The sequence below is a fragment of the Ips typographus genome, linkage group LG5 (genome assembly GCF_016097725.1).
Source record: "Ips typographus isolate SLU linkage group LG5, UJ_Ityp_2.0, whole genome shotgun sequence".
Taxonomy (NCBI): domain Eukaryota; kingdom Metazoa; phylum Arthropoda; class Insecta; order Coleoptera; family Curculionidae; genus Ips; species Ips typographus.
The window spans coordinates 4315358-4341978 of NC_138426.1; the positions used below are offsets into that span (position 1 = coordinate 4315358).

At 36.5% G+C, this 26621-nt stretch overlaps 2 protein-coding genes across 6 annotated transcripts in view; one reads left to right on the plus strand and one right to left on the minus strand.

Annotated features, from left to right (window-relative positions):
- Window positions 1-7936, minus strand: part of LOC145729584 (uncharacterized) — a 43747-nt gene extending 35811 nt beyond the window's left edge. For 2 of the 5 annotated variants that reach the window (XM_081980403.1, XM_081980401.1), the window contains exon 1: window positions 7695-7915. The gene's annotated coding sequence lies outside the window, so the exon portion shown is untranslated. Of the gene's footprint in view, window positions 1-7694 lie in introns of all 5 variants that reach the window. The other 3 variants (XR_014178415.1, XR_014178416.1, XM_081980402.1) reach the window with 3 other exon arrangements.
- An 8457-nt stretch (window positions 7937-16393) lies between these two features.
- LOC145729582 (uncharacterized) lies at window positions 16394-26110 on the plus strand. Its single transcript, XM_081980396.1, has 2 exons — window positions 16394-16603; window positions 24320-26110. The coding sequence occupies exon 2, from the start codon at window positions 24516-24518 to the stop codon at window positions 25941-25943; it is 1428 nt and encodes a 475-aa protein (XP_081836522.1). The 5' UTR covers window positions 16394-16603; window positions 24320-24515; the 3' UTR covers window positions 25944-26110.
- The last annotated feature ends 511 nt before the right edge of the window (window positions 26111-26621 follow it).

Genomic DNA, 26621 nt, shown 5'->3' on the forward strand with positions numbered 1-26621 from the left:
GTCAGAAGATAGCTCAGAAGAGGAAAACATGGTGGGGGAACAATAACTGGCGCAGGTCGGCCAGGGCCCCTATTGACATAAAAGCTAAAATAAAAAAAAACTATTACAGGGCCAGATCAGGCGCACAACATGTAGAAGTCACAGCCGGAGCCACATGGAAAACCTTACCCGACACAATCATTTACGAAGGTACTATCCCCATGACATACGTAATCCCGTGGTCAGAACCTAAATTAGACCCAGAACCAAGAGCACTCCAGTCAGGGATTTGCACAAAAGACAGTCAGAACATCTACTGCAGGGCAAGAAAACACTTGGAGGAGCTGGAAAAAGCAATAGACAGGGAAATGGACACGTATAAAGTGGCATGGAACCCAAACTGGACCACGACCAAAAGGGCAAATTGTCAAAAAAGAACACTGTCACTGGGCTTTATCGCAGACGGGTTAAATTACTGTTGTGGGGTAGCCACCCAGGAAAAATTGGACTCAATGACTATGGACGAAAGCAGGCTAGAGGCACAAATAAACACGCTACACGACGCCATGAGCGACACTTTAAGACTAATTAGCACGCAGTCAACGGAACAGAAACGTTGTCAGGAAGAAACAAACTTGGCTATTAGAACCACAGAAGATAGAATTCACATGGTAGAACAATTTATCAAACGGGAACAGGAAAGGGAGCAAATAAACAAGGAATTGTCAACAGAGCTTTTACAGGCTAATATGCAGACCAACTTGAGGACGGCTACAAGAATCATCCTGATAGTCAGGAGGATGCGTAGCCAAATGGCCATACAAGAATGTAGACAGAAACAGATACCTCTGTCTTTAATCCAGCCAGAGACATTAAAAAACGATCTAATAAATATCAGGAATGAAATAAGGAAAAGTGAATATGAATTAGCCATACCGGTATCCGAACTGGCCTCTTACTTCCGCATACCTATAAGCGAGTGTACTTTTTCCGAGGGACAGCTGATAGTACACATCAAAGTACCAACTGTAACCAGGTATAGAGATTGGCAGCTGTTCCAGCTCCTCACAAACCCATTTGCATGGCAGGGTCAGACCTGCACAATAAAACACGCGCCGCTTATGATGGCAGTAGCAACAAATCAGGGTAGTACAACCCTAAAAGAAATAACAGGTTTAGCACTGCACGAATGCAAGCCATATCAAGACCGACTGTGTTACCTACCTAGGTTCTCAGGAGATCAAACACAGGGGCCTTCATGTGCACGAAAGCTATTCCATGGAGCAACGGTGGAGGACATAGCAGAACACTGCCCCATGCATTGTCATCAGTCAAACCAATGATCAATTCCGAAACAGGCTCAGAGGAATTCCTGATCACTCACCCTAGACCCAATACATCAGTCTCATGCCCAAGAGATACAACTACCCTTGGAGAACAACTGTTAAATCTGCCTGGGGCATTAAAGATAAACCTACCCTGCCAATGCCAATTGATAGTAGAGAAGGATGTAGTGATACAGAAGAGGTTTCCATGCAAAAACGAGGACACCTCAGTATCTATAGGTCACATACTGCCAGCAGCCTGGACGAACCTAAAAACATTTGTGTTAAAACCATCTAATGAGCAAGCCTTTTTACGCACCTTTCACAACCTATCGGAATGCCTTAACAGCAATTGGACCACCAATTTGCCACATTTTAACCTTACCTCCGAAAGAGACATTGTGCAAAATTTAGACAAAGCGTGGGAAAAAACGCAACACCCCCTGTATGGTACCCTTCATGGCTAATCGGTGGAATAGTGATAGGAATAATATTATACAGTCTGATAAAGCATTACTTTACCTCCAGAGCACTCAAAGCACTTCACCGAGACACCGAAACTGAGGGGTTAAGGCAAAACAACCCCCAAACCGAAGGCGTGGCATCGGAAAATTACCATCGAAACCCAAGGAACTTAGTGGTAAAACTCGACGAGTCATCAGATTTAGGAAAGGCTTTAACTGAAGGCGTGGTCTACCAATTGGAACGACACCTGTCAGAAAATGCGCGCCCTCTAGACGGGCAATAGACCAAGGAACCATTTTACATGAAGCAAATAACATACACTAGATAGGATACTGTTTTTTTTATCTTTTTTAATTATAGGCTAGTAATACACATGGACAACGGGGCGGCGAAGTCGAGAAGTAAAAGTAAGCAGGCAAAGCTGCCCACAAAAGGGTCCCTCTCGCAGGGTCACATGACCGGTCGGCAGACTGGGAGGCCAATCCCCCGGAGCAACCCGGAACACATAGACCTCCACGGTGTAGCACTGAAAGACAAATTCAACATCAGACTCAAAAACCCACAGGCAACCAACAGACCCTAGGCAAGTCCGCACGAACTTTCTGTAACATAGAGATCACCCGACCCTTAAGACGGCGTGGACTACAGGGGAACCCTTGATAAGCTAGGAAAAGAAGAAAGAGAAGTTGAACACATAAGAGTGGGAAATTTGAAAACTTACTGGTAGACTGCATTTTTCGCACGTAGTACTCCTCGACGAACCAAATAAATATGGACATAGCTTAAAGGGTAAAATAGGTAGAAAGTAGGGTGCAAGCTAAGGGAAATTATATTTTAGTGGCATTTATTATTATTGTTTAAACATTACGAAATATGACAAACATTCATTTCTGCAGGCAGGCAAAAAACCACACTAAACCACAAGCGCCTCTAGCAGCATAAACAAGGACTCTCCGGGGAACAACATAGCATACTACCCGAGCTTAGCTGGTAACTTCATGCAAATGAGCCAGCGAACCGTAAGATGGCAGGGTACCACCACCTGCGAACTGAGTAACAGGTGCTCGGGTACCAGTCAAACAAAGTCCAACTTGGGCCAACGTCAACACCCAGCCGCTTGTCCAGGAACGATGCATCGTCATAAATAAGAATCAGTGAGCGTATAATTTAGGTTATATTATTTTACAAATAAAGGCAGTGGCCACACCTTCTGATAGAATAAGGCATTACAACATAAACTAGGATAAGTAGTGTTCGGGGCGAACACTTTTTGGGGGAGGGAGATGTCGCAGATTCCAACATTAACATTCACCATACCTATCGTACTATACACTGAATAATCGTTTATGTCAGCAAGTCTGGTAGGAATCTGGGTCAATCGACGAGTATTTATTCAGCAAGGCTGGCCATCTAAAATCACTGGTCTCCGGGTTGGTCGGCGAGCAACATTCCCTAACTTGAAGTGGTGGGTCGGCTCGCTACCCTCTTAGGATCCCAGGCTGAAAAAAGAAGGGTTCTCTCGCAACTTGAAGTGACCGTTAGAACCCTTAACCCTGTCAGTTGTTCACTTGGTCTTTTGGTCACATCGTACAAGAACACCTTTGCGTGCCCCTTTACGGTGTAGCTGAAGGGCTAAAACCAAACTCACCCTCCCCGAACTCTCATGCGCTCAACGGCAATTACGGCCGTGTTGGCCCTTCTATTCTGGGGGTAAGAATAACCCCTCTTAAGTGTTTATTTTACATCGTTTATAATAAATAAGGCTTACCTGTAACCAGAGTTGTTTCTCTACCATCCCTCACTACGCACCACTAAACGCGACAATATTTAATATTTCAAATATTTTGAAACTGACTAGACGTATAAAAATATTTCTACAATTTCTATTGAGTGCTATAATATAACATTGGTTTGGTCACTATCCATTTGTGCTGAATTTCTTCGTCTACAAGGCTTAGGCTAATTTTGGTTTAATTTTGGAATGTTTTTTGTGAAATTGTGAAACACACAAGTATACCAAACCGTGTTTCCATCGTACCATGCGGTGTTAGCATGTAATATGAGCAGTGTTGCCAATTGACAAACGGGTTTCTTCACGGCATCAACTCTAAGAAAAACATGAGAACAAGTGAACAAATCTTGGTGAAGAAAAGCGGCTTTCTTATGATGATAAGCGGCAGGAATTGAACGAATTAATAGCATGTGCTGTGTAAATTTATCAAGAAAAGGTTGAGGATCAGGGAGCATATCGACATCTGTGAAGAATTCTCCAGGAAGTCGTAACGTAGTCCCATACACCATCTCCGCAGCTGTGCTTTTTAGGTCCTCCTTGAAACTGGTTCTGAGTCCTAAAAGAACGGTGGGCAAAACATCAACCCATTCATTGTAACCATGGCCCATGATAGATGCTTTCAGAGAACGATGCCAACGTTCCTCCATTCCATTGGCAGCCGGGTGGTAAGCTGTTGTTCGAATCCTCTTGGAATCTATTAAATTGGTTAAAGCTGTACAAATTTGCAATTCAAATTGCGATCCTCGGTCGGTGGTGATGGTGACAGGAGCTCCAAAACGTGAAATCCAATGAGTGTAAAAAGCAGTGATGTCCTTAATTGGAATAGCTTCTGGCCAACGTGTGAAACGATCAATAACAGTTAAACTTTTATAGTTTCCAAGATCCCAATGGTGAGGGTCGAATTTGAATTACCCTATATAGGACGTAACTTAACCAAAAAACAAATTGCATCAAATTTTGTGGTTAGCTATTCTATACAACACCCAAAGGACTTTTCTTTTTACCTTTTAGTTTTGATTTAGAAAATGCCTATACGAGTTATTTCAAAACATGCTTAGCAGAGCACCGCTTATTAGGAATATAAAGGATGTCTGAAAAAAATATGGCGGATCAAACTTTTTTAATTTTTTTTTTAATGGAACACCATGTATATTTTTTTTATCGGTTATTTGATTCAGACGATTTTATGTAACGTGTTTGTTACAGTTTCACTTTAATATTGTTCTAAAAAATCTGAAGCAAAAATCTAATTTTAACAGAAAAAATAACTTCTTTCATCACAACAATATCTGAACAAATTAGTTCAAAATTATGTTGTAATTTAGAAACGTGATTTTTAAAGTTTTGAGTGATTGATTTATAAGAGCTATTTAAAGTAAATATATTAATCAATACCTATTTATATAACCAGTTACGAAAAGTGCGATTTTGTGTAACGAATGAATGTTTGCAGAACGAGCAAAGCGAGTTCCTGCAATTTGAATGAGTTACACAATTAGACATTTTCGAAACGTGTTTTAACATGATTTTATTCTAATTTTGGATTGTAAATAGTTAACAGTGGTACAAACTAAGTTAATTATAGTTTCACATCCAACATCTATGCCTACCTCCCAATCATGGTGACTTGTGCGTGTATTGTTAATATATCAACATTTTGCCACGTCAAATATTGTTTATGCTGTAAACATTGCGAGAAATTGCGACAGATATTTAATGGTGCGATAATTTAATTGAAAAATGAACAACTTAGATTCAGAATTACCGAGTGATATCGAAGAGGCTGCAAGAAAAGCTGTGCTGACTCTCATTCCCGAAAGACCTAAGTGGCTGTACGATACAGCTTACGAAAAATTTGAAATATGGCTTAAATCAAAAAAGGTGTAAAAATAAAATAAATAAATAAATAAATAAAACACATAAATGAAAAAGTTTTGCTTGCTTACTTCGAGGAAATGGGGTATCTTAAATCTTACAACATTATGGTCACTTTGTTCAATGTTGAGAGCGGAGCTGTCTCTGAAGAAAGGCATAGAGGTTATTGCAGTTTGATTGCGTATTTAAAAAGATGCAGCGATGGGTATAAGGAGAAGAAATCTAATATGGTTTTCTAGAGAAAACATGTCGGAGTTTTTAAAAGAAGCAGATGATTCCAAGTGGCTGTTAGCTAGGCCTAAATTATTACACAAAATTTCGATATAATCACCATATTTCAGGTGGTCCTTATTGTAGGTGTAGCAGGCGCTTGTCGAAAGGTGGAATTAACGTTTCTTCGGAATGAAGATGTAATAGATGAACACTCCATTGGAATTACAAAAACAAAAACATCACGTGAATTTGTCATAACGGAAGGAGGTATTGAGGGAATCAGTTTTGTAGATATACTAAGAAGATACATTAAAATGCGACCAAAAAATTTGAAGAACAACAGATTTTTTATTAACTACCTACATGGTAAATGCAGTATACAACAAGTAGGTATTAATAGTATTGACTGAATTGTAAAACAATACAGGATTATTCACTGGACATTGCTATCGAAGGTCGTTTGCTACCTCTCTTGCAGACTCTGGAGCCAATTTGTTGAAAATAAAACAACATGGGGGATGGAAATCAAACTCTGTCGCCGAGGGATCTGTTGAAAACTCGATTGAAAACAAACAAAGCATTTCTGCTAGCATTCTTGGTGAAACAAGTAGTGCCAAATCACTTGCTGTAACAACAAATTCGAGCAACAGCAAGACAAATTCGGGTATCAACTTGTCGAACTGTACAAATTGTGTAATTAATATTTACAATAATTGATTTTTTAAATTGTTATGATCCTTTTGATATAAATTGTACTTATTTTTGATTTTCAGAGTTTAAATGAGTTAAAAAGAAGTTAGAAAAGATAATAAATTGTCGTATTTATTTATAAGAAATGGCCATTTCATCACTACAAAAAGTGTTACTTTTCGTAACTAGTAGAACATTACGTCACTGTTGTCAGTTTTGAAAAGTGCCACTTTATATGTTAAAATTAGAAAAATTAATTTAATAAATTTCGTCCTATTATTAGTCAATTATTCAACGCTTAGAAACGATTTAAACAATTTTTTTATTCAGTAGAGGTTTAGAACATTTTTAAATGACTCTAAATGGTACTTCGAACTATGAATTTAGTTAAATTCTGACTTTGAACTCGGAATTTAGTTAAATTTCGATTAAATCCCGACTTCGAACTAGGAATTTAGTTAAATTCCGACTTCAAACTCAGAATTTACATTGTCACATTGCAAAAACTCTTCAAACCAAATAAGACAACATTTTTCAGTTTGGCAACATTGCAAACATTCTTCGAAGCAAATTAGTAAAATTTGTTAACTTTGGCAACATTGCAAACACACTTCGAAGAAATTAGTCAGTTTGGTTACATTACAAACACTCTTCGAACCAAAATTGTGAATTTGTTAGTTTGATAACATTGCAAGGACACTTTTGAACCAAATTACCAAATTTTGTCAGTTAGGCAACATTGCAAACAGTCTTCGATCTAAATTAGGAGAGTTTGTTAATTTGGCAACATTGCAAGCAAACACACTTCAAAGAAATTAGTTAAACTTGTCAGTTTGGACTGATTGGAAACACTCTTCAAACCAAAATTGTAGAATTTGTCAGTTTGTTAACATTGCATATACTCTTCAAACCAAATTAGTAAAATTAGTCAGTTTGGCAACATTGCAAACACTCTTTGATCTTAAGTAGTAGAATTTGTTAATTTGTCAACACTGCAAAAACGCTCTTCGAACCAAAATAGTAGAATTTGTCAGTTTGACAGCATTGCAACTAAATTCCGAGTTTGAAGTCTGAATTTAACTAATTTCCGAGTTCGAAGTCGGAATTTAGTTAATTTCTGAGTTTGAAGTAAAAATTTAAGAAAAATAACGTCTGTGGCCCTTCTACGCCTTGGTAAAATGGCATTCGCTTATTTTCAGATACAAACATACAAATTAATTTAATAGAATTTTTTTAGTATTCAGTTTTTTTAATATAAGTCCTCAAAATTTAATAAAATATTGTATACTGAAAATAAATGGATGTGTTTTATTAAAATGTTTATCTTATTTTCTTAAATCTGTTAATTAATTTACCTCGCAATATCCAAGTCTAAAATGTATGATGGATTCCTTTCAACAAGCAAAACACACTACGTCACATTAACTCCAACAACACTATGTATAATTAAAATAATACAACATAAAACATAAACACGTTAAACACTACAACACAATGTATATTATCAGTTGGCTAAGTTGACACTAAATAAACTAAATTAGGTTCATATCTCAGGACCAAATGGTAGAATGCAAAAAGCAAAAAATTTCAGTCAGAATAGGCATACAATATTTGCTTAAACTTTTATATTAAGTGTTTATATTTCAACGTTTAACCTATCTCATAAATTACTGTTTTGATTTTTACATGCTTTGCATTTCAACTAAAATGGGTCATCCTCATTAATTCTGATTAACTGTCAGGTTGTATATTCAGTTATTTTTCAAAAGAGACATTTTTTTAGTTCAGCACTGTTTTGGTCAAAAACACACTTATACAGGGTGTCCCTGAAAGGGGCGGAAAAAATGCTACCAGAAATTCTTGAGGTTGAAAAATGACGATATAACCCAACTAACCTCAGTTCAAAAGTCCATGATTTCGGAGATACAAATGGTCAAAAGTTTGATTTCGTTTTAGTTATTCTCTTACTAGGTATCACTTTTACTAGATAATAAAATTAACAACACTCACGTCTAGTTTTTACATTATTAAGGGACTTTTTTTACGTAAATTCGGATTATGTTAACAATACTTTTATAGATTCACTATTTTTTGAGTTCTGAACTAAATTTCTACTTTTTTAAATACGAGTCATATTTTATTTTTACCTCATCAGAAAAATTATTTTTCTCTCTTTAAAATGACCTATAACAAGTATGGTGACTCGTATTTAAAAAAGTAGAAGTTTAGTTAATTTGTTTTTTATTTTTTTGATAGATTTTTTTTTTTAGGTTAATGTTATTTTCAACTTAGTTTCTTATTTTCCCAACAAACCTTTTTTGTGTGGTGAGACAGTAAACCCAACTAACAACAAAGAAAAAAACAAGCGCATTAGGCCACCCTGTACAAGGTGTCCCAATAAGCCGTGCACGCGGCGTGCTACTAAAATGAAAAATGTCCAAAAAGTCTGAAAATGTAAATTGAAAGGTATAATAAAAATCTCATAAAAGTAATCCCCTATTCTCTACGAAGAATTTTTCTATTTAACTTTTTTTTCTATCTCTTCAAATAAAGTGGTGGGAGTAGTCCAAAGTTTGCTTTGAAAGGAATGGAGTATCTCGAAAACGGCTAATCGTAAAAACTTCGTTTTTGCGACATTTTAAAGAGCATTTTCTGTCCTGTAGAGTGTCCCAAAACAATGTTCCATATAGTTTTCGGTCTTTTCGATAGAGGGGTTTTTAGAAAAATTGCACTTTTATCTTAGATATCTTGAGAAAATCAAATGCATTTTGCTTTTATGAGATTTTTTCTATACCTTTTCATTTAAATTTTCAGTTTTTGGAAATTTTTTCATTTTAGTGGTATCGAAACGACCCCTAGCGGTGGATTTAGAAAGCTGAAAATTATTTTCAGTGTTTTCTCTTGGCCACATTTACTAATAAAATAAATTTCTTGTAGCCATACTACGTATGGTTTCCGAGGAACCCCCACGTGCACGGCTTATTGGGACACCCTGTGCAGGGTTATTGATTGAATTTAGACCACTCCAATACAAGTTTTATTTTTAGTTTAAGAAGAAAAGTTTCTACCCGAAAGTGATAGATTCGAAGATGTACTATATTTCTTTATAAATTTTAACTATATAGAGTGTCCTAAAAAATTAAAACTTGTACGACATAAATTGTTCCTTAGCGTATTTGATTTCAAACCGTTTCAAATACGTCTTCCGATTCCAAATCTCCACCTCTCTCTATCTCGCCACATGTCCTCTTCCAGGCCCCTTTCCCGAACATCACTATCAATTCCCTCTCTCCAGCTCTTGCGTGGTCTTCTTCTTTTCCTTCTTCCTTGGGGGTTCCAATCTAGGATTCGGTGTTGTGGCATTCTCTGTACGTGTCCAACCATATCACCTGCTGGGTTCTAATGTCATCGATAATGTCGTGTTTTATGTCCATGCTATGTCTTATTGGGTCGTTTGGTATTCTGTCTCCCACTCCTCCAGTAGTCGATTTCTGTAGCTTTGAGTGTTTTTTCTTTTAGCGGCCATATTTCAGAGCTGTATGTTTTTATGCTTTTCACTATTGAGTTGTATATTAGTTTTTTGTTATTTGTGTGTATATTTTTATTCCATGGTGTATTATTTAGCATGGAAATTGCTCTTCGTGTTTTCGTCTTTAGAAATTTAATGTTTATTTATAACTTAATTAAATTATGCTTACTTGAAAAACAACATTAATTTATTATGTGTTTAGTGACCTATGTGTCTGCTAGTTTTAATAATAATAATAATAATATAGTTTATTGAGCCAAAAAACAATGTTTACAAAATAGCTTACAAATATTATCAAAAATGATGTACTAATATTTTAGTAGCACATAATCACAAATGCGTTTTTTAAGCTCATTAAGAGTAGAGGTTGACCTTCCTGAGATCAAAACACTATCAGAGGGGGGAACCTAATAGTTCCTGGGACTGTAATAGTAGAGCTGCAATTGTTTTTATAAACTGGGGAACAAAGCAACTACCGTTTTTACAAAACATGTAATAAATCTACTTTTGGTTAGTTCCTATAACTTAGTAACAAAATCATAACAACTTAAATACTGTTTACAAGTTTTTCTGCTTACGAATCAGGAAGAGAGAGTGTAAACTCAGTGTAAGTCCTACTCACAGTCAACTTGCTGTTTTCGACTCATAATTTGTCTACCCTTATACGACTCCAGTGGGTGCCGTAATGTTGGTGATAATGATATTCCCTATTTTAATTATTAAAACCCCAATTTAATTTTATGAAAATTATTTAACTTGAATCAAAAACACTGGAGCCGTCTACCGGCTTCCCTGATTTAATTTAATTAAAAAGAAAAGTAAATTCATGTTCTCTAATTCACCATTTGCTTGCGGCCAGTAAGGTGGTGAGGTTATTAGAACAATATTGTTCATATTACAGAATGTTTTGAATTCCGTGCTAACAAATTGACGACCATTATCTGCAGTAATTGATTCTGGGTATCCTAATCGACTGAATACTTCTTCTAAACAATCGATAATGGTAGATGAAGTTATACTCTTTAAATACTTAATTTCAGTATAGAGCAAATAGTATTAGCACCAATATTTGAAGTTGATGGTAAAGGCAATGGTCCTAGTAGATCAACAGCTAAACAAAGCCAGCCATGAAAATATTGTACATTTTTTTACAATATTTTCAACATCTTTATCTACTCGAGGCCACGAGTCCTTTTCGCGCACTCAGCGTTTCATTACTGTTTCTCTCAGATGCCCTTCGTGTGCTAATTCCAAAACTCTGTTTCGAAGTGATTAAGATTTTTACCCAATGTAGATAACTCCATGCGAAATGCAAAATATGGACTCGACGTCTCCATCATCCATCTCCCAGATTGTGTAAGTTCAATGGCTTTTATCTTAGGTCTGGATCCTGTTCTGTTTTCTGAACAATATCTGAAATTGTAAGAGCTATAGGCACGACCTCTTCAACTATTCTGAGTACATGAAATTCAGCTTCTTTGTCAAAAGTCTCACCTCCCCCAATTTTACATAATCTGGAAAGTGAATCGGCTATATTCAATTTCCCACTTTGATGTATAACTTTGAATTTAAATGATTGTAATAGAAGTACCCATCTTTATTATCTAGCTGGGGTTGTCTAAATTGTACGTTTTTATTTCAAACATAACGACTGTGCACGAGCTGCCGCGCGCGCTTTCAATGCAATCCATCCAGATAAATTAATTGGTCATCAGTATGTCTTAAAGTTGATGCAAAAATTCATGGAAACTGGTTCAGTGACAAACAAAAAACATCAACCTGAAAGACAAATTATTAATGAACCCATTGAAGTTGCTGTTTTGGGGCACGTTGCAATGGATAATAATCAGTCTTTAAATCAAATTTCCCATGCATCGGGTGTTTCGAAAAGCAGAGTATGGAGAATTTAAAACAAACGCAATTTTCATCCATACAAAGTAAAATTGATTCAGGAATTAAACGAAGATGACTATGATAGAAGACTACAATTTTGTGAAATTATGTCTACTAATCTGACAAACAACGTGAACTTGTTGTACAATATTTCCTTCAGTAATGAGTGTATGTTTTTTTTTGAATGGAGAAGTGAACAGGCATAACTGTAGGTATTGGTCAGACACGAATCCACATTGGTTTCGGGAAACCCATACCCAATATCCAGAAAAACTTAATGTTTGGGCAGGTATTTTAGGAGACCACATCGTTGGTCCGTTTTTTATTGACGGTAATTTGAATGGCGCTACTTATCTTGAGCTTCTTGACACCACTGTTGATCTGACCATAACAGAGCTACTAGAAAATGATGAAAATTTATTTGAAAATCAACTAATTTTCCAACAAGACGGTGCACCTCCACATTATTCACTTCCCGTTCGAGAATATCTGAACAACCGATTTCCTGGACGATGGATTGGTAGACGTGGTCCAATGGAATAGCCTGCGAGATCACCCGACCTCACTCCGTTGGACTTTTTTCTATGGGGGCATTTAAAATCTAAAGTCTATGCAACACAGCCGGCCAATATTGCAGACCTTAGGCAGAGAATAATACATGAATGCCGACAACTGACACCGCAAGTCCTCACAAAAGTTCGCGAACTCTTCCAGTCGCTTGTATTATTGTATGGAAGTTAAGGGAGGTTATTTTGAGCCATTAATTAAATGATAACCGCTATTTGATATTATTTCTACAGTTAACAAAAAATAAACACAAAACGTATTTTTTATTTTTTTTGGTCTCAATTCAAAGCAAATGTACAAATAAAATAGTGCAATTAATTCCTTATGAAATACTCTTTCCAACGATGTGCCACACAGGGTATGGTGCCATTCGAAAACTTAGTGGGTGTGGCTATGGCGGCAAAGTGGCTGATGGCAGAAATTCAAATCCTACGTAAAAAGATGTCCCCTTGCAATCTTTGTTGACGTGTCTTAGCATTTTTTAACAGAGAAATTATTTTGGAAGATATTCAGGGTGGCTACTTTTCATTGAAAAAACTGTATGGCTACTCTTCTATGTAATACATTTTCCATTAAGAGAGGTTAGTAATAATCGTAAAGCCCCCGTAAACTGGTTTTCTGTTTCTCTTCGACGCAAATGTGATCTATTGTCAACAATAAAGATGTTTTGTGATAAAAAAAATGACCCATATTGCACAGATATTTACAAACACGACGTGAATACGATAAGGAAATTTCAATGGCAACACGAACGACCTTTAATAACTTTATTAGCCAATCTAACAATAAAAATAAAGCCTCATGGAAATTGATTAATTATGAACTTAATAGACATGTATTGGATAACAACTTGAATGCCGTGGATTGTGAGAGTTTGAACTTACACCGTGACTGACGTTTTGTTGGATAATCTTTCTGTGCAGAACCCGGTGGGGCGCACAGCTGACATGCGGGCGTCTGGTAGTAAACACTCTTTCTACTTCCCTTACATATGAAATGGTATCCCAAGCCATTACAAAGTTGAAAAATTCTTCGTGATTAGATATTTATCGTTTTAATAGCGCGATAGTCAAAAATACTGAATGTTTCTTGATACCTCTCTTATCACATCTATACAACACCTCTTTAGCCATCTCTGTTTTTCCCACGATGTTTAAGTGTGCCAATGTAATTCCTATATTTAAAAAAGGTTCAAAGTCTGACTTAAATAATTACCGTCCGATTTCTATTATTCCTATATTTGGCAAATTATTTGAAATTATCTTAAAAGACTTAATTCGGGTTTCTGCCTGGCAGGTCAACTGTGCAAGCGTTGCGCGCTGTTATATCTGGCGTTGTTGAGGGGCTTGAAAGGGGTGATCAAGTGCAGTTATCTCTTTATGACGTTTCAAAGGCATTTGACTGCGTTGACCACACCCTGCTGTTGGAGAAGCTGACAAAGATCGGTTTTGGCCCTGCTTGTCTAAGGTTTTTCGAGTCTTATCTGCTGTACCGCTCTCAGTGTGTCGAGGCAAATGGAAAGCTGTCCTCTGTCTTGCCACTAAAGCGAGGTGTTCCGCAGGGATCAGTTTTGGGTCCTCTTTTTTTTATAATCTACATTAATGATTTTTCATTGACTATGTAAAGCCAGCCAATTGTTATCTGTTCGCTGACGACACAACCGTTATGTCTAGCGGGGCTACACTCTCGGAGCTGTTGTTTCGTTCTGGGGAGGTGCAAACGAGAGTCGAGTCTTGGTTTTCTAATAATAAATTATTCTTAAATCACATTAAAACTCAAGAGTTGATTCTCTCTACTTCGGATAACGTGTCTAAGGGTAATACCGTCACTTTGTTGGGAGTGACTATTGATCTTCTGAGTTGGAATGCGCATATTGACTGCCTTTCCAATAAACTTGCCACTGTCATATTTATGTTGCGACATCTGAGAGACACATTAGAACTAAAAGTCCTAAGAAAGGCATATTTTGCATTGTTTCACTCGAAAATTCAGTATGGTATAGCAGTTTGGGGTGGCTCGGCATATTCTATTCGAATCTTCCGGCTTTAAAAGCGAGCGATCCGAACCATGAGGCTTGGACCTAGAGATTCTTGTAGACAGCATTTTAAGGATTTGAAAATGTTAACATTTTTATCGGCATATATGTTGGGCTGTATAAATGAAATTCATAAGAGTAAATCGCTTTACACCATGCACTCTCAAGTGCATTCGTTTAACACCAGAAACGCTATTTTATTGCTAAAAAACAAAATTAGAATTAATGGATTGCTGGAAAAGTGACGTTACTGCGTTGCAAGTGCCAAAAGTCACACAATGGGCCTGTCCCACAATTTTTTTTTATTTCATAACTACAAAGACGGATTGAAAATATTATACCCGTATTTTTTTGTTTTCAAAAATATTAAGTCTAAATAGAAAAAAAATGATGATAAAAACTACATTAATCTCATGTTTAAAACGCCCGCCGCCGGTGACGTACTACACTATCAACCAATCAGCGACAAGAAGTGAAACAGATGGCGTGCAACAGCCAATAAAATCGCCCAGAATTACGTACGTCACATGCGCGCCAAAACAGATCTTTTAAATTTAATGGACAAATTCAAACTAATGTAGGAACATTTACGACCATAATTTTTTCTTCAAGAATATGAAAAGCTAGTTTTTTGATCCTATTCTTTCGATTCCAATCATTAAAACAAAAATTTATGATATGTGGGATAGGCCCATTCAAATGAGATATCATGTATATTTTTAAGTTAGTCACACTCAGAGGGCTACACAGTGACCCAAAATCTTCTAAAGAAAAAGTGTCTCGTTATCAAGAGGTTGACCTTAACTTAAGTTTACGTTGGTTTTAGCTTCAGTGTAACTAAAACTTGAAACGATTCAGTCATCTCTGACTTGAATCTGACCATTTGGCTATAAAACCACTCAAAAACTCCATCCAGGAACTATGGACTTTATCAGTATGGGCGTTTCAAGATAAGAAATACGCTCTCTAGTGGTAAATTAAAAAAAATTGCTAGATTTTGGTAATAAATTAAATTTGTTTGTTTTATAATAGTTTTTTTTCCACACAGATCGTTGTTTAAAAAAAAAATTACACTGACAGTTTCTATTGATTTATCCACAATTTCTTCCAGTGGAAAGCTTGCAATATGTGGCAAAGAAAACTGGTCTTAGCACACCTTGCTTTCTAGTGATTGTTTTACAGATCAATTGAACTTCTTTTCACCGTAAAAAGTATGCTAAAACATTTGTCTTGATAACAAAATGTCTGTTCGTATAACAGAGTTCTAAATCAACAAAGATAGTGGAAATGTGGTGAGTGAAATCCTAACCAAATTTACTTCTAATGCAAGCCAACTATTTCAAAAGACATACCTATTAATTAACTGTGAGCAAGACTGCTTCAGAATAGAATATTTGTGGTTAGCATCGAAAATTAGTTCAGTGAGGGAGATTACAGATATTCTTGTAGGTGAATGAGGTTCAAGTTACCTAAGAGGGCTAAGGATTAATAAAGTAAAAGGGCGAAAAACATAGATAAGCAGTCATAAAAACTAACTTATTATTAAGACCATACAATACAAACAAATTAAACTTCTATGGTGTGTTGAATTTACAAAACAAAACAGAAGCATACAATAAAACTAGCAGTCACATATAGGTCACCAATCACTTTTGAAGGAAATACTAAGAAGTTTTCTGTTGTGGCTGTCCCTGTAACATGTTGAAATCAATTTTAAAATATACTTCCAATCAAACATGATCTTCAGCGTTGAATAACCTGAATAAACCTGTGTTATGGTAACTGTTTCGTGTTTTTGATAAGAACAGTGCTGTACTGTCAGAAAAATGTATCCCTTGAATAATAACTGATTATGAAACATGACAGTTAATCAGAATTAATCAGGATGACCTGTTTTAATTGGAACGCAAATCAAAACAGTTTTCATGGGATAGGTTAAACATCGAAATATACAAAACACCTAAAATAAAAGTTAAAGCAAATATTGTACGCCTATATTGACTGAATTTTTTTCCTTTGTGCATTCTACCACTTGGGCATCAGATATGAAGCTAGTTTAGATTATTTAGAGTCAACTTAGTCAACTGATAATATACATATCATGTTGTTCGGACAAATGTAGTGTTTGTGTTTTATGTCATATTATTTTAATTAGACATAGTGTTGTTGGAGTTAATGTAACGTATGTGTGTATTTTTTGTTGCAAGGAGTCCATCCAGTTTAGAATCGGATATTGCGAGGTAAATTAGTTAAGAAAATTAAGATAATAAGATAAATTTCCAATATCGAATCGAACATATTCACGAAAGCAAGCCTTTACAAGTATACAACTCTGATACTACACAAGACAGCACAACTGAACCAATTTTTGAACCATTCCAACTTTAAAAAAAAACACACACGACCTACATTCCTAATGATAGTAAACCAAGACTCAACTCCAGACTTATTACTACATACAGCTAACTTGACTAATGTGATTAGAAATATCAAGTTGACAAACGAACTGGGGTGATCTGGAAAAAACTTTTAATATTGACCACGGACAGACACAAACAATGGGATTAGCGAAAAACACACAAAAAGTAAACTTAAATAAAACAGACCTATAACCCTACACTAAAAAATAAAACAGACGTTGAAAAAGTTACATGACTACATTCATTTGCAGCCAGAGACTTGTTCCATTGACTGTATCCCTCGTCCATTGAAACTACAATTCAATTTTCAGTTGCTTACAGCCACAATTGCACTCCTAAGTGAAAATTGCATCCTTCTAATGACCATATTGTTCAAATCATAGTTTGATCTGCCATATTTTTTTGGGACACCCTTTATATTGCTAATAAGCGGTGCTCAAACTGTTTGAATGTAATTTACAACTCTCGTATAGCCATTTGTGTTATTTTCCAAATTAATACAAAAAGGTAAATAAAAGAGTATTTTAAATAAGAATATCTAAATTAGTGCTGTTGTTACTGTTTTTCTACAGAGTTGGGATGAAATTTTGAAAATATGTGTGAATTTAATTTAGCTACATTTTAAATATAGTTTGGACTATACAAGATGTTGCAGAAAACTGTGGTTTAGTCATTTTAATACATTGAGAGAAAATCACAAAAGCATTAATGCGTATTCAATATTACTACTATTTTTTATTATCTTGTTTGCTTAATCAACAACCATAAAAACGTACTTGTTATGTCACTGTCATTCTATTCGTTAAAAACTTTCAGTTAATTATGCCTTGTCTTTTTACTGCAAGTCAATATGCAGTTACAACATACCAGTAATATTGAATATACAGGGTGTCCGGATTTACGTGTGTGTTTTGACAGGAAAACCCCATTCCCCGGCTAGATAGGATAAAACTAATATTCATGACATGTCTAGAGCTCAATTTCTAAAAAAAAAGATTAATGGCAAAAACCGTATATCGATATCCTGTCAGTTTGTGGCGCTAGAAGGCGTTTTTCAAATTTTGCCCATTTTGAAAACTTTTCACAACTTTTTTGTTTAGGAAAATATCGAAGTGAAACAAAACATTTTAAACGCACTTTTTAAATCTGATTCCAGTGGCGTGCTTAGTTTTTTGCTGCTACCCTCCGTTTCCGTAATAATTGACATAACTTTCTTATTTTAAATGGAACTCATAATTGAATATAACTTTAAAAAAATGTCCATTTTTTTTCCCGTGGGGGTTACGTCATCATTTTCCTTTCTTGTCTATTAAATCCGTTCCGACCGCGATAGAATTTTGACGTTATCTAGTCACGTTGGCAATGAATCAGGACGATAAGGCTCGGAAAATCGGCCGCCATTGTTGGTAAAAAGTAAACAAAGAGAAATTTTTTATTTTTGATGTAAATTTTACAATATTTTAACGAGTATTTCGATTTAACTGCATTACTACGTGTGAGACTAGATAATGTGTGTGTGTGTTTCGGTAGTCAGTTTTGAAAATGCCACCTTAATACACTTTACAACTATCAAGGGGCCAGTGAAACATTCTGAAGGAACTAGAGTTTGTGGAACAGAAAAGGATGCCTTTTCTAATAGAAAACACTGTCACAATGAAATCAGCCCATATACCATGTGTCCAAGAGTACCCTGGACATAGGAGATTAACATGGGAAAACGGTTTTGATTTTTTTGCGCCTGTACGGTTGATTTGATTGAAAAATCGTATTAATGAAAGTTGTAGTACCTATCACGGACTAGTTTTCTGGATTTTTTTCAGATCTCTAACTTGAGCTGTTTTGTCATAAAACACGAACAAAATGCGAAAATTTTAACTTTTTACCTGCACTGTATAAGCGGTTGTCGAGAAACCGTACCAGCAACAATGACCTGTTGCTCGACAACTGCCTACAACTTTCTTTTTTTTTTTTTTTAATACGATTTTTCAATCAAATCAACAACATTTTCATTTATAGGTTTAAAGGAGGAATTTGTCAATACGGCAACATCCAAACAGGTGATTAAAAAGATGGATAGTCTAGCTTGTAATAAACGACGTGCGTAAATTTCAATATGGCGGAGCACTTGATGACGTAACCGCCACGGGAAAAAAAATTAACCATAGTTATTCCTACAAATAATTGAAATATGAAGTTAACATGCAATGAGTAACAGATATACCCAATAACAAATTACTTTTTAAGTATTTTTACCTCGATCGTTTTTAAGTATTTTTACCTCGTTAACGTCACTTTTGACAGCTGATTTTTTCCTGAGTCAAAGCCAACTTAAATAAAAAAAAAACTGCAATATCTTAGTTATTTTTAAGATTAACGATAGACATACTTGCATTGTAGTAAACGGCATAAGATAGACATTTTATTAAAGTTATAGCCAACTGTCATTTCATTTTAAAATAATAAAGTTAAGTAAATGTTTGAGAAAACGGAAGACATTAGCAAAAAACCAAGCACGCCACTGAAATCACATCAAAAAAGTGCCTTAAGAATGTTTTTGTTTCACTTAGATATTTTAATAAACAAAGAAGTTGTGAGAAGTTTTCAAAATGAGCGAAATTTGAAAAACGCCATCTAGCGCCTAAAACTGACAAGAGATCAAAATACGGTTTTTACCAATAATCTTTTCTTAAAAATTGACGTCTAGACATATACGTACGTATACTAGTTTTTTCTTATCTATGCGGGAAATGGGGTTTTCCTGTCAAAACACTCTATATCCGGACATCCTGTACTATAAAGCTTTTCTGATTTTCCCTCAAAAATTTGAAAATAGAAAATAAAAATTATACATTGAATGGGTAATTATTGAGGCATCTAAACCTCCAATAAAATACCATTAAATTCCATTAAAAAAAGTTTTTGTCAAAAGTACGTATTTGCTTCACCTTGTATAAACATACAATAGTATGACAAAGTCCCATGCTGTTATTGCTTTTGATTTTTCGAAAAAATAACTTTAAATTATAAAAGTTGATCAGAATCATTTGGGGTTCAACATAAAAATACTTTCGACAATACAGGGTGTTGAGTAAGTGCGGGGCAAAAATGTTTTTAGTTTTTATAAACGAAACACCCTGTATATTTTTGAAGATTTTTTAAAATCCCTTTTTAAATTCTGCATCTTCAGATTTGCATAAAATGACGGCGTTGCCAATTTATTTAACAAAATAATACAATTAGAGACAAAACACATCTTTGTTATCGGCATTAATTGCGCTAATGACTTTTCATAAAGAATTGAAAATTAGCTTAAAGGAAATCAAAACTGTAAGTAAAAGTTCATATAGTTTTAGATAACATTGCGTCATACCAGGTATTTTGTACAGAGCGCCCAAGTAAGGAAGCTTCAAAATCAGGTAAACCAATTTTTTTAAATGGAAACAAATATTTAAATGGAACACAGTACGAACTTGAGGATGACCCACACGGTCAACGGCTCTAACACCAAATTGCTCTGTCTCCCGTAAACTTCTTTCAATCCTTGCAGATGTCCGGTAATCTGGAACTCGTCGATTTGGATATCGCGCAGCGTAGACGCTTTCACTCTCACGCAAGTTGTCTTCTGACTTTGATCAAGTCAGTCATTTCTTCATTTGAAAACGCTATTAGCTTTGTTTGAAACATTTTTTTTTATAATTGTCACCAACGTCAAAACTTTGATAGTTAATTTGTAGTTATCAAATTAACTGGTGGTTACGTTATTTGCAATAAAAATGTGTAAAATGGTAAATAGCAGGGGGACACAAAAAACATTTTTTGCGGAAGAACTATGAATGGTAGAAAATTTTACCAAGAGAAAAAGGACCAATAAATCAGATTAAATAATAGAAAATTAATTTAAACAACGAAATAAAAAGTTCTGGTAATTTTTGAAACCAGTCACTGAAGAACTTAGCACTTGTCGAAGGCAAATGGACGTGGTTGTTTCATCAAACCATGAGCCTTACTTAGAGACAAGTCCACAGCAAGTTTCATTAAAATCCATCGAAACGATCTCCAAATATTTCCGAAAATAGATTTTTTTTTCAAGATCTTTGACCATCAATAGTGTCACGTTAAGGGGTAGTTGAGGGGGAACACACAGGTTTCCACAGGTAACCCACTTTTATTAGAATGTAGTGCCTTAGTGGCTAGACAGTAATCTTACCCCCAGATTGCCAAGATGGCGGGGAGCATGATGTGGCCCGGTCTTAGGCAGGAGGAACACGGGGGGCGACGCTTTAACGGGGATGAATGAACCCTAGACTTAGGTCCGAGGGTATTCACCGAGCCGGTAAAGACGTGAAGAACCTAACAAAGAGAGGTAAGTAGGTACGGCAACTTATGCTGCTCGGCCACACTATTTCCTTTGCTAGGGCTGATCTAGGGTGTGGCACTTGGTCACCTACTGCTCCACGTTGCGTTGCACAATAGGCGTAACCAGACTAACCCAGAGATCAGTCAGTGACCTCCCTCTGGGGAAGACCCCAGAGTTCGGTAATCTGTACGTGCTTTTGGTGCAGTATTTATACCCACATCATGACCCCAATTCGCCAATCTTGCTTACACAGATATTGTACTGGGGGAGACCGGGGCAACTTAGGGTAACGGCACCTTGTGTAATCTTTATGTTACAATAGTATTGGAACCATACACTTTTTTCTAATGACAATTACGTCAAATCGTCACCCTCGATCTAAAGAATGTCACAGTACCCTTTTGATCATGTGCTTACTGGACACCCTGTATACATTGGTGTTAAGTAGCATGACAAAATCATAAATAGTTCAAGATTTTGGTTGTCCAAGATCTGTTTCTACGAAGGAGAGCCGAGCAAACACACTTGTAGGGGCCAAGCCAATCACTAATGCTGTTCAACTCGATACTGCAATTTTTGATATAATCGTAATGGTAGGGTGCATCGGCGCATGGGATGGGATCGTTCGCGACACAGTAAACGTTCACTGGACGTATAGGAAGAACATTCTGTGCATACAGGAAAGATCTAGAACTCGTCAAGCGCGCATATATAAACAGACCGAGCCGGCGGACAGTGAGTTGTGAAATAACAGTGGTGCTATAAAGCAAAGAACAAAGTAGTGAAAAGTGGAAAAAGTGACTTTAGTGGTTTAAAAGTGATTTCTAGTGTTGTAAATTGTTGTGTATTTAGTAAAGTAAAGTTTGTTGAGTTAATTCAAAGTCTCACTTATCAAAAAGAACCCAGTAAAGTGTAACATTTGGTGTCAGAAGTGGGATAAGTGAGTAAAGAATTGTGCTGTACGTGAATGGTGAATACAAGACAACAAACGGCAAAAATGGAGGAACAACTGGCGACATTTATGGCGACAATACTACAACAGATGGATCCTGAAAAATAACAACGACAGAAGAAAAAACAAGAGGAACAGGAACGACGACAACAAGAAAAACAAGAGGAACAACGGCGACTTGAAAAAGAGGACCAAAAGAGACGCTACTAACATGATGAGGAACGACGGCGGGAAGAAAAGCAAGAAGTAGAAGAACGACGACGACTTGAAAAAGAAGAGCAAGAGAGACGCTACCAACCGGATGACGAACGACGGCGGGAAGAAAAACAAGAAGAGGAAGAACGCAGACACAAAGAACAGCAAACTATACTTCAAGCTCTGGAGACAAATCGATCGGAGTTGCAAACCTATATCAATGAACAACTACAGATGGTAGACGATAAAGTAGAAAAGGTAGACCATAAAGTCGACGAGGTACAAACTGAGTTTGGTAACAAACTTGGACAAATGGATAATAAATTTGGACAAATGGAGGCCCAATTTGGACAAGAAATTGCAACTTTACGGAAGGAAATCAGGAGCGTTTGCGAGGAATCGCGGAACTTAGTCGAGGTATCTCCGATGGTGCCAAAGTTTGACGGGGAAACGTTGTGGGAGTTGTATAGGAAGCAGTTTGAGGCTGCCGCCGTGGTTAATGGGTGGACCGAACATCAAAAAGCCACCGAGTTGGTTCTGGCACTACGTGGTATGCCAATTGAAGAGTAGAGCCCAAGGGTCATCAGAGACTCTGCAAGAATTTGGAGCTGAGATTGAGCGATTAATCCGACTGGCCTATCCACAAGCACCGGAAGAGTTTCTGAACCAGATCGTTGTCCAAAATTTTACCGATGGTGTCAGAGGAGCAGATTTACAGCAGGCGCTTCGACTTGGCCGTTTTAGGAACTTGACTGATGCCGTAGCCTACAGCTTAGAGTTTGAAGCCTCAAAGAATATCTCCTACAAAAAGGAAAGAGTGCGGGAAGTAACATTTTCGGATGACCAAGACCAAACAGATTCAACCATGAATTTGATTGTAAAGAAGCTGGATCAAATGCTGCAAACAGAAGAAGCCACTCTCCATCTAGAGAAGATGTAAAACTGTGGACGCAAGGGACACTATAGTAGGAATTGCAGACAGCGGTCTTGTTCTCCAAACCCGCAGTGCCGACGAAATCAGGACATCAGAGCAAATCACCGGTACTACTCTGCTAAAAGAAACATTACGTGTTATAATTGTGGACGTAAAGGACATTACAGTCTCGTCCGACCCCGCAGAACTGGCGTAACCAGGATCAGGAAATGAAATCCCGGAAGGACCATTACCACGATATATAGAGGATCGTCAAGCTTTTGATATTGACTTAAGGCACCGGAAAGGACAAATTCATGATGGATGGAGGATTGGTCAAATCGCGAAGGTGACAGATAAAGAGGCTACAACAAGAATGAAGAGCAGCTTTTCTAAGGAAGACATAATAAAAGGACAGCGCTCAGACCCTGATTTGAAAGTAGTCAGAAGATGGTTGGAGAAGGATTTGAAACCTGATTGGCAACAGATTTCCAGATATGGACCAATAGTGACATGTTACTGGATGCAGTGGAATTCGCTTCGACTGCGAGATGACTTAATTACTCGCAAATGGGAAAGTCCAGACGGAAAGCGCTTTGTTTACCAAACAATAGTGCCCAATTCCTGCAAAGAGAATGTGCGGCGAGAACTACATGACAGTCGCGGAGGAGGACACTTTGGAGTAAACCAGACTTTGGGTAGAATAAAAGATCGATTTTACTGGATTAACTTCAGAAAGGACGTTGAGGAATGGTGTAAACGATGTGATCAGTGTTCGTTACAGAAGGGATCAACCACAATTCAGGAACTTGAGAGAGAGAAGATGAAACCAAACAGCGACCGTATGAAGATGAGATTGGACCACCGACCAGCTGGTGGCAATTATAAGGAAGGGGATGCTGTGTGGTTGTATCAACCCAGAAGAAAGAAAGGATTGAGCCCTAAATTACCACGACCCTGGGACGGACCATACAGGATAGTGAAGAAAATAAACGACCTAGTGTTGTAAATTGTTGTGTAATTAGTAAATAAAGTTTGTTGAGTTAATTTAAAGTCTCACTTATCAAAAAGAACTCAGTAAAGTGTACCAATACTATTCTATTGTGTTTTTTTTTTCAGAGACAATTTTCGACCTACAATTTCCTCGTGATTAATGATGGGGCAATAACTGAACATTGCAAAAGTTTGACGTGAGTAATTTCTTTGATTATAATAACGAGAAAAAGTTCCTCCAACACCAACAAATCTACAAGTATTCTTGCGAATTGTGACGCATGCACTAATTTAGCAATTGCAATCCACGTCATTGAACACAATGGACGATGAACCAAAACCCGAAAACAAGTGCGCAGAGGAGCACCAAAAAAGTCCTCATAGAGAAATCGTCGTGTCACCTCAATTAGCAGACGCCAATTGTGAGACGGATAGTCTTCAGACTGAAAGAAAATATTATTGCAAGTACTGTAATGAACATTTTCGTTCCGAATCTGACATCAACGATCATTTAAAAACTGCTGTAGAATGTGAACAATACAGTTGCCATAAATGTGGAAAAGTTTTCTCACGTAAACTTTTTCTTTTACATCACATCATAGGTGCGCATAATTCTCAACATTTTAAATGCAAAATATGTCAGACACTCTTCTCAACAAAAAGTGATTTCAATTCGCAAGGCAGAACTCACTCCGATAAGACCAGATTGAAATGGGGCTATTGTTACGAATGTAGTAAAAAGCCATTTAAATGCAAAGTTTGTGGCACAAGGTTTGCAAGAAGATCTGCTTTAACTAAATGCATCAGGAGTCACACCGGAAAAAAACTATATAAATGTCACGTTTGCAATAAACGTTTCTTGGCAAAATCTGATTTAACTAAACATAGAAGGAATCACATCAGTAAAAAACAATTTAAGTGCGACGTTTGTGACAAAATATTTTCGAAAAAAAGTGCTTTAGCTCGTCATATTAGGGCTCACACCGGAGAAAAACCATTTAAGTGCGACATTTGTAACAAAAGTTTCTCGCAAAAAGGTGCTTTAAATTTCCATATCAAGACTCACACCGGAGAGAAGCCGTGTAAATGCAATATTTGTGACAAAAGTTTTTCGAGAAAATCTAGTTTAACTCAGCATATGAGGACTCACACCGGAGAAAAACCATTTAAGTGCAACGATTGTGACAAAAGTTTCGCGATAAAATCTAATTTAACTACACATATCAACACAAGTCACACCGGAGGAAAATCATTCAAGTGCAAAACTTGTGACAAAAGTTTCAAGCACCAATCTGTTTTAGCTAGACATATGACGACTCACACCGGAAAGAAAGCATATAAGTGCGACGTTTGTGACAAAAGTTTCTCGCGAAAAGATGCTTTCAATTCCCATACCAACACTCACACCGGAGAAAAACCATATAAGTGCAAAAGTTGTGACAAAAGTTTCGCACACAATTCTGATTTAATTAGACATATGAGGACTCACACCCGAGAAAAACCATATAAGTGTGACGTTTGTGACAAAAGTTTCTCGCAAAAATCTGGTTTAAATACACATATCAGGATTCACACCGGAGAAAAACCATATAAGTGCAAAAGTTGTGACAAAAGTTTCGCACAAAATTCTGATTTAATTAGACATATGAGGACTCACACCCGAGAAAAACCATATAAGTGTGACGTTTGTGACAAAAGTTTCTTGCAAAAATCTCATTTAACTACACATACCAAGAGTCATACCAGATAAAAACCATGTAAATGTGGAAATACTGTGACGGAGCATCTGCGCAAAAATACAGCCAAACTTTATCATAACAGCTGTTGAATATTGACAATGTATTAATTATTACTTAATAATTCATTTAATTCTATTATTGTTTATAAGGGATATATAAATATATCAAATTTTTGCTATTTTTCTTGTAGCATTTTTCACGCGACAATAGGGCACACTGTTTCTCACAAGAGACGCCTGAGACTTCTTGCGCAAATACCGTTTAGAGTGCCCAATTAACAAGATCGACCTCATTATTAAAAGCTCAAACCGTACTAATTTTTAACCCTTGTTGAACAATTATTTTGAAATTTTGCGACTCGCGAGTGCCTTTACTTTAGTCTACAGCCCGACGAACCCACAACTCTTCTAACAACAACACTTTTTTACTGGTCTATCAACGACATTTATGGTCCTTTGAGCCGGATAACACTATCCACCGTTTCTTTTGGGTAAAAATTAAACATTTTAACTTGTAAAACATAAACTTAACTTTAAAGTGAAAATTTGCCATTTAATTTGAAAGTAGTCATTATTTTCCAGTTTTGACGATTATCAGGCAGGATAAAATAGCTATTAAGGTTGTATAGGGTGTTCCAATAAGCCGTGTGCACGCGGCTGTTTCTCGGAAACTATACATAGTAGCGCTAT